This window comes from Kryptolebias marmoratus, linkage group LG10, assembly GCF_001649575.2.
Source record: "Kryptolebias marmoratus isolate JLee-2015 linkage group LG10, ASM164957v2, whole genome shotgun sequence".
In the NCBI taxonomy this organism is placed as follows: Eukaryota; Metazoa; Chordata; class Actinopteri; order Cyprinodontiformes; family Rivulidae; genus Kryptolebias; species Kryptolebias marmoratus.
In genome coordinates this window covers 13,468,473-13,484,129 of record NC_051439.1, presented here as the reverse complement: position 1 = coordinate 13,484,129, position 15,657 = coordinate 13,468,473, and the positions used below count along the sequence as shown (strand labels likewise).

The following is a 15,657-nucleotide window of genomic DNA, read 5'->3' as shown; positions in this document are numbered from 1 at the left end:
TGATAATACATTTAAGAATAACTTTCCACTGCAGGGCTTCCTGAGCACTGACATGTTTAGCTCCATAGTAAAGTGTTGATTCTACTTCCCTAAAAAAACAACAACTCTGATCATGTTTCACTACATAAACTGGGTTTGTTACAAGTTCAATATTTGACTCATCTGCATTTCCTCTGAGCACTGTGCTGTTATGCAACTTTCCCACCTCATTTCTATTGTACAGTGCATTTTTAAACACCTTGAATTGCCTGATCTCAGTATCTCATTGGAAGAGTTTGCCTTAGATATTCAGCTTTTCCACTTCAGCTCCTTAAACACGTTTGTGTGATGTCTGACAACAAAGAGCGTGCATTCCTTCAGCCTCGGTCTGCTTCAGCTGGGGGCAAAAAAGTGTCATGAGCAGACAAGCAGCTGTTGAACTGTGTGCAAGCCTGTATCAGGTTTATTATTATTATTATTATTATTATTATTATTTGTTTGCCTTTTACGCTGTGTCAAACCTTTGATCTCATTCAGGGAAAGTTATCATTAGCTGATGAATATCAACATCTATCCTGTGCTGGCTCCCAGATTTTAAAACACCCTTCTTTAATCATTAATATTCTTGGGAACTTCCTTGTCAGATTAGATTAAACTACAAAAGTGACTCTTGAAGCAACATTAAATCTTGGCATACAGAGGATGGGTGGAGTAACTGGTGGAGGCTTGCTTTCTTTCGTTCTTTTATTCGTTCAGCTCCAGGCCTCAGAGCTGAGGGCGCCTGAGTTTCCTTATGGAGCCCGACCCTCGTTTCAGCATCAGAATGAGCCAGAAGGACAAAGCCCTCTCGGGCTGTTGGCTCCCCGGAATCTACCCACTTGGCTGGCCGGGCCTCCTGATTTGGCAGACGAGGACACAGAGGCAAGCCCGGATAACCATCAGGCCCGAATACGGGCAGAACTTGAAAACAAGGCCACGCAGCACTCAACACTCAATATTTCTTAACTGCTTAGGAATGCTACAAGAAGCAAGTAGTCCAGGATGGTAGGTAGACGTGCTAACAACCAGAGAATTGCATATAAACTTTCAAATACACAAACAAAAGTGCTTGTTGACACATAATATGACATATGACTGTACCCTTTGTTTATAGATTATTCTAACAACGGAAGCGTACTTAAATGAACTAAGTTGACTGACTTTGCTGTATTAATACAAGTACAAAAACTGGACACAGGGCACCCAGAAGGTTGAGGTCATCCTTCTGTTAAAAACAAACACTATACAGGATACGTAAACCTTGCTTTAATAAAAAGCTGGGAGCATAATGAACTGATAATGCTCCGTTATCAGCCTTCCGGTTATAAACAAAAAGCATCAAAGTACGCAGTAAGAGGAAAACTTTAACAAATGTTCTGCTATTCCTGTTCATACTGTAAAAAGGAAGGTAACAGGAATCGGAGCAAACAAACAAGCTTATTACATCTTTTTTCAAAGCCAAATTCAAGCACTTTCAAGGCGAATTTCTAAGACTTGATAAACACATAAATTAACAGTTTGTATACGCTCTAAACTATCATTTCACTTCCTTATCCCAGAAAAGTGGACGTCATTGTGCTATAAACAACCCACATATGAAACGAACTTCCTAAAAGGCGTGCATATTGCCCACTGCTTTGCAAGCCAAAGTTTTAAAAACAGATACAACACACAAAGTATGGTTATGGGATGACTCTCAGCTACTACCAAACTACATTTTAGCTCAATATCTGTAAATCTGACTGACTTGTAGCCATATTTGTGTTGGCTAAGGTCGATTAGCTGTGGTGGGCAATTTCAAATTGGGCTGACTGAAAAGTGAAATCAGTTATCTGTCAGCTGGTTCATGAAATACACACAATATTATATTTATAGTAACTTTATCTATATTCTGTGATACTAAAAGATCTTTTGCTACACACTAAAACTTGATCTATACCAGTGAATGCACATTTGGTATTTTCCCAGTCATTTAAATCTGAGTTTCTTTCAATTTGATCTGAGTTGGAGCATTTTAAATCTAAACAGCTGCCAGTGTGCAAAGTCATTCCTCTGTCCCATTTTTTGTAGTAGTGACATTTTAAACTTACAAAGACTGGGTTGTTGTCACCTGTGACATCTTCCAGGAGATATTAATTAGCTGAAAGTTAACCGAGCACCTCAAGCTTATTTCACACAACCAAACCAGCCTGATTTAAAGGCCATTAGGAGTGGCAGCGTGTTTAGTCACCACCTCAGTGCAGATGCTGTGTGTAAATACCAGGAATAATTTACAGCAGCTTAACTCGTCTTTGAGGCAGGCTGGTGTCCTTTTCCCTTTAAGCCACCTCAGCACTTAATGAGAGCAGTTTCCAGACCGAGCACTAAAATGTCCTCGCCTGCTTGGTCATGCTGAACATAAATCTTTCACTGGGATCCATAATGGCAGCTGGCGGAGAAGGCTGTCATCGTGCAGAGGGGTCTAAATGCTCTTGCTATAAGACACAGCTTCCTATAATATGTCACACGTTGCGAGGAAATTAGTCACCGAAGTAGTAAGCAGGTCCACTACATCACTTCCTCAATAGGATTTGCATAAATGTGCTTGTCGAGGCTCAACCAGCGACCGGACATGGCCGCAAGGAGAAGTAGTTCCTATATTAATTCAATTTAAAGAGAAGGCTCGTCGCCACTTCTCCAAGTTCGAGTGACCACAGCCTCAGCACTGAGCTAGCATCAGAGCTAACCAACTAAACCGCTAGCTGGTCAAATTAATACACTAAATCGTCGTCAAATCAAAGTAAAGTGACCGACGAAGTTTATTAACAGTAATAGTTCGGCTGTCCGGAGGCGTGGACGTCCAGCCTGACGGGCCTCCTTTGCTAGTGCTAGTGTCTCCCTCTGTTGAAATCTCTGACCCGGTTTGACGCTTCATTCCTCCGCCGTGGGCCGTTCCCGGGCCTAGGCGAGAAGCCGTGCCGTCACCGGGACGGTCGGCTTTTCCTGGCGAGAATTCAACGTCAGCATTCGCGGAAACAGCCGCCCGGCTGGGTACCTGTGGCTTCGGCTGTCTGTTTCCCTTAGCTTGAGGTGAAATGGCGTTGTTCTGCGTTGACTCCGGCAGACTCCCGACTTCCCAGGGCAGCTCCAGCCTGGCTTTCTCTTTCCGTCACACACGCTCTGCTGTTTCTGGTTCGCGGGGGCGGGTCATAGCGAGCCTGTGGAGGGAGGGAGCGCTCGTTTTGTGAGTCGGGGCGCACCGGCCGTCGCGCAGTCTATACCTGTCAATCAAACGCAAGAAAGGGGCGTGGCCACGGCTCAATCCTCCCCAGTGACCCAGAAAGATATTAAAGTAAAAATACTTTTTAATGTTTCCTTTAAACTCTCCATACGCTTCTGTTAATCATCATGTCTTACTTTTTAAACACCGGTCTACTGTTTTTATTGTTTTAGAAATAATTTTTTTTTTTTTCCTTGCATAACATTTGGTTTGTCAAGTTGTTCATTTAACAAAATACAAAATCATTACAACAAATCAGAACAAAAAACATGTGCTATGATATTACCAAGCAAAATAATTTTACGGACAAATAACACTACCACTGGAAATCAAAGCTAAAAGCTACAATTGGCAAAACAATAGCTAAAAGCTAAAATTAGCAAAGCTAAAGGTAAAACCAGCAGAATAGTAGTTAAAAGCTAAAATGAGCAGAACAGTAGCTAAAAGATTAAACTAGCAGAACATTGTCTAAAAGTTAAAATCAAGAAAGCAGTTGAAAGAAGCCTAAAATAGCAAAACAGCAGCTGAAAGCTAAAATGATCAGAATAGCAGCTAAAAGCAAAACAAGTATGCTGAAGACTTCAAAAAGCAAGTTTTTTTAAATGATTTAAATATATTAATACATTTTTTGAGAAAAATATAAAAGTTACAATACTTAAAGTCACAGCTGTGTCCTGAATAAGCTGAACATTTTCATACATGAATTATTGAATTATCAAATAAATCAAACAGGAAAACAATATTTAAATGCATTCACACAATAAGATCAATATGTTCAATTTCAATGGAAGGACAATAATCTTTTTTTTATATTTTAGTTTGTCTCTGCTGAAGACTCGGTTATTCCTCCTCTGTGTTGAAGCTCTCTGGTGGCCCCGCAGCCTGCAGCTCGGCCTCATACTGCCTCTTCAGCCCCTTCAGATACATACGCAGGCTTTCAGGGTCAAGCCTGGAGTTTCTGGCAGTCTGTAGGAGGCGAGTGGCCAGGCGGTACACCGCTCTCTGCCTCTGAGTTTCTGGATCAGTTTGATGTTTGGCCTGCAGCAATAAAACACACACCAGGTTTTATCTCTTCTTCAAAATTCTTCAGATAAATTCCATTATTATTAATAACAGAAGGATATTTAGTTTAATTTGTCTTCAAAAGCCATCTAAATGTTGTGTCAGGGTTTAATGTAATTATCATTAATATTATGTGGAACCTGCTAATAAAACATATAATGTACAACAGCGCAAAGAGAAGAGGTTAAAGCAGCGAAGAGGGTTGAACAAAATGTCAAAATCTGATCTTTATGAGCCGCACCAAAAGCTGCTGGCTGACTTGGGAAGCGATAATCCTGGCCTCTTGGATTACACCTGGAGGAAGTGTGGTCATTTCTGCTGCCCTCAAACCTAGAAAACAAGCCACGAGCCTTGGAATCGTTTAAATGGCAAATTTCAACAGGTCCGTGCTTGGATTTCATGAACTTTGTACCGTAGTGCCTTTCTTCGGAGCGCCCTCGGTTCAGCAGATATGTATACACCACTTGCTCTGCGCCGGTGTCGCCGCTGCGCATGTGCTGAACCTCCATGTGCTGGTTCTCCACGTTCGGGTAGAGAGACTCCAGCTGACACAGCTCCAGGAAGTGTGTGGCAAACAGAGTGAACGCCTGCGAACGGCAGAGAAAATAGGCACACCTTTAAGATTAAAACGAGTGAGCATACAGGATTCCTGTATTTGCTCTGCTGATTCTTTGTTAGCCGAAGAGCTGGTTCTCAACCAATTAGAAGAATGAAATGACTGCAGGAATCTGAATCAGCTGGTTTGTATTTCAGACTGAGGAGTGGCAAAGCTGAGGTGTGCTGGTGCACATTTCACCTTTAGGCGAAGGAGAAACTCGCAGACCGAGTGGCAGATGCCGATGCCCTCCTCGGCACTCGTGCCACGCCCCAACTCATCTATGATGAGCAAGGATCTGTCACTCGCATTGTGGATTATGTAGGAGATCTCAAGGAAAACAAACAAACATTTTAGACAAATAAACAAATGTGACAGGTGCCTATGTTTTTTAAAAAAAGGACATACCTCTTTCATTTCCAACATAAAAGTGGAGGAGTTAGTTTCAAAATCATCATCTACACCAATTCTGGTGAAAATCTGATCGGCAACACGAAAAGAGGCGTACTCAGAGGGAACAAAAGAGCCTGGAAAAATAATAAGAAAGGATCAAAATGCAAAACTAAGTCACAGCTATGCATAAGGTTTTAATTACTGTATATGCTGCTGACCGATTTGAGCCATGATCTGACACAGCGCCACCTGTTTGAGGTAGGTGGATTTGCCACTCATGTTGGGTCCTGTTATGATGACAAAGTTGCTGCCCTCAGAGATGTAGGTATTGTTTGACACAGGCTGCTGCCGAGCCATTCGCTCCAGAATGGGGTGACGACCTTGCTTGATGGCCAGAGTGTCTGTAAACTCAGGACGAACTGGCAAACACAGCACAAAAAAAAAAGACATTTATTAGAAGAAAAGACTTTCATCCAGTTTTATGGTGAAAACGCAAAAGATGCAATCAGCTTGTAAAAGTATTTTTGGTCGTTCTTTAAAAAAATTTAATAATTACAGTTAATTGCTGGTTGCCTGAACGCTGACACACAGTGCTGTAAAACAATTATTTCTGAGTGAGGTGTGTGCCGCAGTTAAAAGGCTGCTGTACTTGTCTCTGCAAACGCGGCACATCAGCGCGCACTTATATAAGAAAGGTAATCTGAGTGCACGCCGGCTGGGACAGAACGAGGCAGGCAGTCAGCGTGCGTCCATGAAGAGACAGTTTCAGACAGCTGAGGGCCAACACTCACCACCCACATGGCTGATGGTGCTGCACACAAAAAAAGAACTGAGCCCTGCAGAGGGGCAAGCTCAGTAAAGCAGTAACTGGCTGTTGTGTGTGTGACAGTGGCGGCCTTTTGTGGTTACCCTCTTTAAAGAACATATGACTGAGCAGAAATTAGAAACCAGATAGGTTTATACTTACCATAGTCTGAGATTGTGCATGCATTAGCCAGCGACAGCAACATGTCCAACATGGACACAGCATCAGAGAGTTTATACAGGCAGTGAATGTGCTCGTGGATGGTGCTAAGCAGTTGACATATCACCCTTTAGAAAAGAGGAAAAAAAGAAAGAGATAAAAGTGCAAAACATTAATGAGAAATTACACCTTCCAAACAGTGCCCTCTAGTGGACACAAAGTAGATCGAAGCGAAACAAAAACTTGATTACAGCAAACTGAGAAATGCTGTTTTCAAGCAAAATCTTAACCAAACATATAGTTTGTCACACTTTTTTTTGTCAATTTACATACAAATTCATACAATAACACTGTTTTAACTAAACAAATCAGTTTATCAATAATGTCTTGAACTGTTCCAATACTTTTTTTTGGTCTTAATACAAATCAGTGTTTAAAATAATCATGAGCAGTGAGATTAACTGTATCAACGTGCAAGTTTGTAAGTTACAGGATCTGTCTCCTCACACATAGGACATGTGAAAAATCTCCCTGAAGGCTTCATCACAGCGTCCATTCATCTTCATCAAGTCTGCAGTGGTGAAGCTATAGTTGTTCTTGTGCTTGGTAACCTGAGATGGGGGGAGGATGATAAAACGCAGGTTTTCTGTTATTTCTGTGTCAGCTTTAGAGCCCGCCAGAGTCAGTTTAACTTCCTTTATTACCAGCTGACTCTCAGTTGTTCTCAGTCCTACTTAGTTTGTTTATTTCTCATGTGCCGTTTTTGTCTTTAGAGTATCTAACCTTGATGAACTCCGAGGGGAGTTTGCCCTCGGGTGAAATGACGCCTTCAAGCTTCATCTGGATGAAGAAACCTCGAGCTGTACTGAAGCTAGTGCGCATCGGCAAGCCATACTTCTCCCCCATCTGGTTCACAAGCCCTGCGTGGAGCAAAGACACACACTACGCCATGAGCTATGTATATATTATACGAACGCTGCAGGATGAGGGTATTCATTAAACATGTGTTATGAACACCTGCAATGTCGTCGACTATCTCAGTGTAAGCTCTGCGGGCGATGTCGAGGAACTCGTTGATGTTAGGCCGCACGGCATAACACTTCTGGGTGCGCATGTTCAGGCTGCCTTTCAAATATGTGGTGTCACAGTTTATCACTGTCTTGATCTGCTCGAGGATCATGTCAAATCTGAAACAGGAAACATTAACGCACAGTGAAGAATAGGTACTGAATGTGAAGACCCAGAAACATAAAAAGCCTTTCTACCTGTTGTCTTCCAGTGTGGTGCTGTACGCATTCAGTAGAGCTGTGCTGCAGTTCTTCAACACTTCCTGTTCAATAAGCTTAATGTTTAATTTGGCTTTTATTATTATATTAATAGCTGCTGGATGATTGATGGTTTTGTTTTATATTATTAGTTACAGACCCTTAACTGTGGCACCAGATCCAGTGTGTGCTTCAGTTGAATGACATGAGTAATCTTAGCTTCAGCAGCTTGAACCTGTCACAGTATAGTACAGGCAATCAAAAATTTACAAAATGCACAGAAAGTAAGCAACAAGAAAAATTCGTCATGCAGTGCAATAGCTGCACCTTGACTTGATTTATGTAGTTCTGAGAAAAAAACTACTGTACTCACCGTTTCCTGCTTTGGGATTTGGACAAGAACAGAAAGCAGCCGGTCGATGTCCAGGAAATGACTTATCGCTAAAGGGAGCAAAAGACCAAACACTGTATCATTGCTTATTACAGCGCAAAACTGATTCATGTTTAAATCGAAATGGTTTCATTTCGGCTCCCGACCATTCTTCAGCCCAAAGAAGAGCTCCTCATTCTGCAGCAGCTCTTGTACAGCATCCAAGCGCACGTTGATGGTGTCCACATCGACCAGAGGCTCCAGAATATTAGAGCGCAGTCTCCTGGCTCCACCGGGAGTTTTTGTGTGATTGAGTACCCCTAAAAGTGTGTGCTCGCTTCTGTATGAAACAAGCAAAGACGGAGACAGAATTAACTACACAATAACTTATTTTAAAAAAGAATAAAATCCCAATCTTTGAGTTTTCTCTCTCTCCTACCTGTGATCTCTGTTATTAACCACTAACTCTAAGTTAGAGGCAGATGCTGAGTCAATCATAGCTGTCTGCTCGCTCCCTTTAAAGCTCACTTTAAGTGACTTTGAGGCATAAACAGAGTTCTGAAGAAATTCTAGGTATTTCAGCAAAGCAGCTGCTGATGCTAGGCAATAGTACCTAAACAGATAATAATATAGAGTAGTTTAAAAAAAAGCATAGCACTAGTATTTCTGTGCATCAGTGAACATAACAGCTTACTTTGCTTGTACTTCCATAAGGACAGTGTTAAACTCTGGAGCACACAGCTGCTGAATGTACTCCAGTCCCTTCCTCTCATTAAAATACTTCCGTTGGATTGCAGTAAAAGTTACACCCTGAGCCATATTTTTTTTAAAGAAAGAAGATATGTATTATATCACACTAATGAGACATTCCAACGCAAAACACAGCTGAGCAACCTAATGTGGAAGAAAAACTGAGCTTGATCTACTCATAAATCATATTCCTACTGGGAAGTTCTCAGTGATCAGCTTGTACAGCTTCGTTCCTTTCCCCTTCTCACTGGCTGTGTCTGGCATCAGTATTTCCACTGGCATCAAGATGTGAATTTTGGTTATAACCTTCAGGAAAAAAAAACACGATGGAGACATGATCCCAGTGATCATTGTTAGCCAGCTTGAAATGGATAGGTTACCTTGGCATATGTCCCTGCGTCTGCAAACTGAGAGAGCACAAGCTCTGGACATTTCAGATTAAAACTGGCCATGCCTATCTCTCCCCTTGCCAAACCTCGCCCTTCAACCACTGCTACAATCACAGAGGCACCGGAGACTATGGATCCAGACGAGCCACTTGTTCCTATAAAAAAGAAGTGATTACTCTGAACGAGAACCTCATATAACTGAGAATGAAGTTTCAGTTGGGTCAGTCACTGATGACTGCGCAAGCCGGGAACCTGTGGGCCCGGCGGAGCCCGGAGTCCTTCTAAATCTCGGTGTTTCTTCATGGCAGCGGCGGGAGGAGCTATCTGAGGTGGACATGAGGAGGGATGATGGTGTCCTCCCAGTCCTGGAGCTGCTGTGACACTGACCTACATACAGACAGTGTGCCATATTGTTATCATCAAGCCAAGCACACAGACAGAATTAGACATCATAAGGTGGGGTACCAGAAAGATGCTTGTGCTCTCTTACTTCCTGTCCCTTAAAATTAATTGTTCTCCAAAATCACCTGGGGTCATTCCTGGTAGTGATGGACCGTGGCTTGATCTGGAGCTGCTCTCATCTGAGCTTTTCCTTGACAGAACAGATGACAGTGACACGGGACCACAGGAAGTGGTGGTTTCGTTCGGTCCTCTGCTGTCCTCAAAGGAAAAACTGCGTTTCTGTCCACCTTCAGAGGCGTCACCGCTCGTCGCTACCTCCTCCGTGCTGCTGTGATACATTTTAAAATCTCACAAAGGCAAATACTTCGCCAATATTTCTGTTTAATTTAACTTTCTATGCTTGGCCTTTTTCAGAAGACAAAACTCTTCCAGTCAGCTAGCAACAACGGCTATCTTTGAACGTGTGCGCGAGCTTTGCGTCAACAGGACTGGTATTAACTGCGCATGTCTGTAATATAAAAAATACTAAAAATATATAGAAATGTATTCACTTAATCCATTTTAAAGTGCATGGAAAATAAAAAATACAATATATATAAGTACACAATTGCGCATTAGTTGTAGCTGGATAATCCCTGTAATTAATTTAACAAAATGGAAGGAAACGATACTTATAGAGTATTGTATTAACATTTTTTTCTTCTCAAACAAGTTGTGACAGATTGGGAAGTCTCAATTACTAACATGTTTTTATTCTGAAAATAAACAGGTGGAAGATTTTACATATATATATTTTTTTTATCTTAAAATCTCACATTAAATTAGTCTGTCGCATACAACGTTTTAAATAGTTTTGTGTGAGACGCTTTTATTTTGAAAAACAAATCTAAACGGAAGCCTTCTTCTACTTCCGACTTTCGGCCAACATGGCGGCACACACGGACAACATGAAGTATTTTGTGAGAGAAATTGAGAAAAATGACGGTTGTACGTTGAAGCTGAAGCAGTGCTACATGGGAGACGTCGGCTGCGTGGTTTGGGACGCAGCTATTGTCCTCGCTAAATATTTAGAGACGAAGCAGTTTCACGAGCCGTCCTCAGGAGTCAGCGTGTGGTCTGGCAGGACCGTAGTGGAGCTGGGAGCTGGGACGGGAGTCGTTGGTCTGATGGCAGCAACACTCGGGTAAAGACCACTTCATATACTGAGGGTTTGTCATGTTACTCATATAAGTTGTCTGCCTTGTCTTGCACGGATATCGTTAGACATAAACACAGCAATAATGCGCAGATGCCAGGTTATATTGAAACTTAATCATTTTATGTGAATTGTTTTTTAAATCTTCAGAGCACAAGTTACAGTAACAGATCTGGAAGACTTGCAGACCCTTCTGAGGGTGAATATCCAAGAAAACCAGGCTCTCATCAAAAGTGGGTCCATAACTGCCAAGGTACTGAAATGGTTTGTATTTCAATTATTATTGATAATTTACTGAATTAGATTTTAACATCTACACAAGCTGCTTACCTACTTTATGCCAACTCTCTAATAATTTATTTTTTTAGGGGTGATGATGTAGCAGAGTTCTTGCCTCCTCCAGATTACATACTTATGGCAGATTGCATCTATTATGAGCAGGTATTTAGTTGTTAATCAGTTCAATATGGTCCTTTAACAGACCACTGTTCTAAAACAATACAAACTAAGCCTGTTTTGCTGGAATCCTCACTGTCAGTCGTCTTCTGTTCCTACAGTCAATCGTTCCTCTGGTGGAAAGCCTGAAGCTGCTTTCTGGACCAGAGACCTGCATTATTTGCTGCTATGAACAACGCACCGAAGGCATCAATCCAGAGGTGGAAAAACAATTTTTTGAGGTAAAGAAAATAAATCAAAATCTTAAAAACCTGTTCTTTTACCTTTTGAGACTTTCATCTTTTGGCATTCACCGACTCCCTTTGTGTTATGATCTTTTAGCTGCTGCAACAAAACTTTATTTTTGAGAGGATCCCTCCTGACAAACAAGACCCAGAGTTCAGCAGTCCGGACATCCACATTCTGCACATTCGAAGAAAAGTTTAACTCTATTGACTGATTTGGTTTTCCTGTGAATCTGTCCCCAAAACTACTTGGATATCAAACTATGTAGTAGAAAATTGAAAGTCTACACAGTCTGTATAACAATATTTATTGTGATTTTATATTTTTAAAGATATTTGTCTATCGATTTAATAAAAAAAAATGCCATTAAAACGATGTCTGATAATTATTAACATTGAAACTCTGGTGTTGACATTAAATATAAGTAAAACAAAAAAAATACATTTGTCATGTTTATAGAAAATACAGCTAAATACATATGTTTTTTTTGTTTACATGTCACAGGTCATGGGTAGGGTCTGCACGTTTAGGCAGTACTTATTTCAACCACTAGAGGGCAGCAGATGCATAACTTTCACCTCAACAATTCATTGTGTCCACTTAAAAGAAAACAATTTGGAGTCAACCTGTTTAATTCATAACAAGGTAATTGAATTTATTAAATGACATTCAAGTTCTACATCACGTAAGACTAAAGAAATTAAATGCAAAAACTTGTAGCTTAACATGTTTTAAAAACCAATGCCATAGTAATGTAACCAAAGCACAGTAATGCCAATGCCTGCCCTCCATGTTTGGGGAATTCCAGTCAAAGCTCCAGATTAAGAGGAAGATTATGGCTCTTTTTCAAGCATAAAACCATGAAGTTTGTCTCTCTCTCACACACACACACAGAGTCGTGCAGGGGCCCCTCACAGCCTTTCATGCTGCTCTGTTTACACAGCAGAGCGTAATTGTGTAATGAGCAGGGGTGGCCTTCAACAATCGCACTAACAATCTGAACAAAGTTGTTGACAGTTTGAGGTTTGAAGCTCTAATTAAATACTCCTAATTTCTTTATAAAAGAGCACGAGTCTGAATATTTATTCATGAAAATGATTCTCATGTCCTTACTATACCTAAAATTTACCTACTTATTGAAAATATTCCACAACTTTATGAAACAGGGGAGTGTTATTTCAAAGAAGATGAACTATTAGTCCTGAATTTAGTGCTTAGTTTCTCCTCATTCAATCAGGCACAAGGGACTCAAATTTTCAGGAAAGATTTTAAAAACATATACCAATTTATAAGATAATTATTGATAAACTAATATTAAGTGTTTGAAACATGCATATGGAAAAAATCGAAGTTCTGCTCGGGTTAAACCACAGTTAAAGGGTCTCATCATTTATTAACTGTAAGCTTTGCCTGGTGGCTATGTTACAAAAGAAACAAATCAGTTCCATTCTTTACTGTTCCTATAAAAAAGTGAGGCAGCTCATTGAATAGAACGGCTCCCTGTGGCCCTGCGCTGCCCTCTCACTTGTGCCTCAAGCTGCTGAATTGTTACCATCAGAGCTGACCTTATGTTGAGGTCTCCACCGGCTTTGACCAGCTAATTAATTTGAGTCACAGCTGGTATTAAATCCATGCCCCCCCTGTGGGGCGGGGACAGGTCCCGGAGAGGGTTCTGGGAAGATTATATAAGTTGAAAGGGATTTCCACTATGTTGGGTCAATATTTCCTCTTCTAATCTACCCTTAGCTCTCACATTCAAGTAGCTTAGACTTCGCCTTCCTGTTTCTCCTCCTTTAATGTTAATTAAAAATAATTAAAACAGTGTGCAGGTCTTCTCGTGGTTGGTTAATTAGGCTAGCACTACAGGGGAATAAAAGGAGGTTTGCTGTAAATGAGAGCAGCCACGGTGAAGCAGTGGTGTCTCTGTAATTTGTTTTCATACACACATTATTGTTTATTCAGGCAACCATAACGTGATTGTTCATGTACCTACTACTGGCAACAAGACAGAATGAGGGCATTTTCTGCCAACAGATGGTGCTATTAACTCTTAGCTGCAAGAAAAACCTGCAAACAATCTAGTTCAAGTCTTCACGATTGTCTGAACATTTCTTTTCAGTTGTCTTTTTATGGATTTTCATATTTAATATATTAGAATAATTGCTTTTTTAATGCCCAAAGTTTTACTGCAGCAAAAAAAAATTATTTCCACGGATCTATGATCCGTGACGACCCTGAATCTCCTGTACAAACTCCCGGCAGCCTCTGTGGCGCGCTCCGCTCTGCTGCATCACAGCCAAGTGCCACAGAGGATCCATTGTGTCACCACCATCACGCTGCCAGGAGCCAAGAGACGCTGCTCCAGAAAGGAAGACTCATTTTCACACTAACTATTAGGGAGTGGCTCGAGAATAGACATCAAACTGGGCTGCTTAAAAATAGAAGAGCTGCAAAAAAAAAATGTGTGACTTCTCTGATTCTAAGGTGCCTGCGCCCATCCCCCCACTGCTCACACACACAGATTCCCTTCTATCTCTCACGCGGCAAAGTAAGTTTACTGAACTTTAGGCTTCGCACTGAGACCTTCCTTCCAAAACAGAACGTGCGATTCATGCTATCTGTCGGGAATGATGGGAGCGATGCAACATTGCTGATAGTTTCTGCTGTAGTTCTCTGACGGCATGAATTGGCACCGCACCACTGTGGGACATCGAGCTTATAGAGCCACAATGCAGACTCCTCCTGTACTCCTGCAGGGGTGCTGTTAATACAGCTGGGCTGCAGTTGAGAGGGGACACAAATCCAGCACTACGCCAATATACTCCTCGCTCTCCCCTTTTCCATTCCGAACAGTCCACTAGTGCTTGTATTTATAGACACACTTGACAATCCAGCGACACATGTTAACTAGTCCCGGTAGCCTTTTATTAAAATTCAAACTACTTTTATGCTGTGTGGTTCATGGAATTCTCATTTCTTATGTTTGCTGTTCCTGGTGCATTTCCAGCACGGGGATGTATTTGTCATGATCAGGATGTGTTGGCCTCAGCACAGAGTGGGGGGTGGGGGGGGTGCACTGGGGACGGGAACAGTGCTCACACGCGACGTTTCCCTGAGTCATTACTTCTCACGACGGCCTGACTGGGGATCGTGAGTAGCCCGGCTTGCCACAGATATAAGGTTTCCTTCCAAACACAATTTGCCTAATCCAGATGCAGCATCGCAACCCTGACTGCTCTGTAATTACTGCCATCAAGTCAGACACACAGTTTGGTGGTGGCAAGCTGCTCATGAAAGCTTCTGTGGTTGTTTTTTTACACGGATCTCCGTCATCCTGTCAGTCAGGGCTCGGCCGCTGGACGAATGTTTTGGTCTGCATTACTGCACACTAAGATGATAACATCACCCTCCAGTGTTTCTGTGAAAACATGTTCTGTGGCAAAGGTCAGTAAACTGTGCACCGCATTCGTCCACCTTTTATGCATGTACAATATTAAGAGATCTTGCATCATGTAATAGTGGTCGCAAAATATGTTAAAGATGACTTTCAACTCCTACCACACTTAAATTTAGCTCAATATCTATAAAACCGATTGAGATATAGCCACGTTTGAGCTGGCTAAAGTAAGTCAGTTGCGGCAGCCGTTAAGAATTCTGTTGACTCCCAAAGTTAATTAGTTGTAGACGTACAGCCAATGGTTACTTTGAGTGTTTCAATAAAATCCGTCCAGTGGTTCATGAGATATTTTGCCAACAGACACACAAACTAGCAAAAAACAAAAAACAAAACACTATCACATTTCGCCTCGGCAGCAGACGGAAATTACAGCATGCTTCTGTTCTTTGCAGCCAAGTGTCACTAATAATAATTTCCTTTTCTCCTTCCCAGCATACTGAAGCACTGCTCACACCAGAATGGAAGATTGTTGCCACTCGGTTCTGATCCACTTTACTCTCAGTGCGTTACAGCTAAATAAACAAACCGGTTTACACTCATACAGCTGTGTTAGACATCTGTAAATTATTTAGAGGACCCATACGGACGAGAAGATAACTGGATGGTGGAAACCCCAGCGTGATAGTTTGCGACTTAAATCATCTAAGTGAATGGTTGCATGAACACTTTGTGTATCGAGCGTGTCAGGTGCACTTACAACACTTCATAATCATTTTCTGGTTCCCTGAATTAGTCAGTTCACCACAGCGAGTAACCTTCAGTTGGAGATATGGAAGGAATGCGTTTTGGACTGCTGCCCAGAGTACCTTGGACTTCACGGCCGCACTTTTTCCAACCTTATTTGGCTTGCAGAGCTG

The 15,657-nt window shown here is 41.6% G+C and overlaps 2 protein-coding genes across 2 annotated transcripts; one reads left to right on the top strand and one right to left on the bottom strand.

The window, feature by feature from the left end:
* Positions 1–3,586: 3,586 nt before the first annotated feature.
* On the bottom strand, positions 3,587–10,223 carry msh4 (mutS homolog 4). The gene is made up of 20 exons (XM_017410237.3): positions 9,593–10,223; positions 9,318–9,452; positions 9,057–9,220; positions 8,872–8,982; positions 8,621–8,736; positions 8,366–8,539; positions 8,094–8,266; positions 7,930–7,997; positions 7,717–7,791; positions 7,557–7,621; positions 7,309–7,478; positions 7,075–7,211; positions 6,799–6,902; positions 6,295–6,419; positions 5,546–5,746; positions 5,343–5,461; positions 5,136–5,264; positions 4,752–4,926; positions 4,581–4,669; positions 3,587–4,315 (listed from the first exon to the last, which is right to left on the bottom strand). The coding sequence occupies exons 1-20, from the start codon at positions 9,804–9,806 to the stop codon at positions 4,118–4,120; spliced, it is 2,742 nt and encodes a 913-aa protein (XP_017265726.1). The 5' UTR covers positions 9,807–10,223; the 3' UTR covers positions 3,587–4,117.
* Positions 10,224–10,359: 136 nt separating this feature from the next.
* On the top strand, positions 10,360–11,895 carry vcpkmt (valosin containing protein lysine (K) methyltransferase). Its single transcript, XM_017413592.3, has 5 exons — positions 10,360–10,650; positions 10,813–10,926; positions 11,031–11,103; positions 11,220–11,339; positions 11,440–11,895. The coding sequence occupies exons 1-5, from the start codon at positions 10,394–10,396 to the stop codon at positions 11,542–11,544; spliced, it is 669 nt and encodes a 222-aa protein (XP_017269081.1). The 5' UTR covers positions 10,360–10,393; the 3' UTR covers positions 11,545–11,895.
* Positions 11,896–15,657: the final 3,762 nt, after the last annotated feature.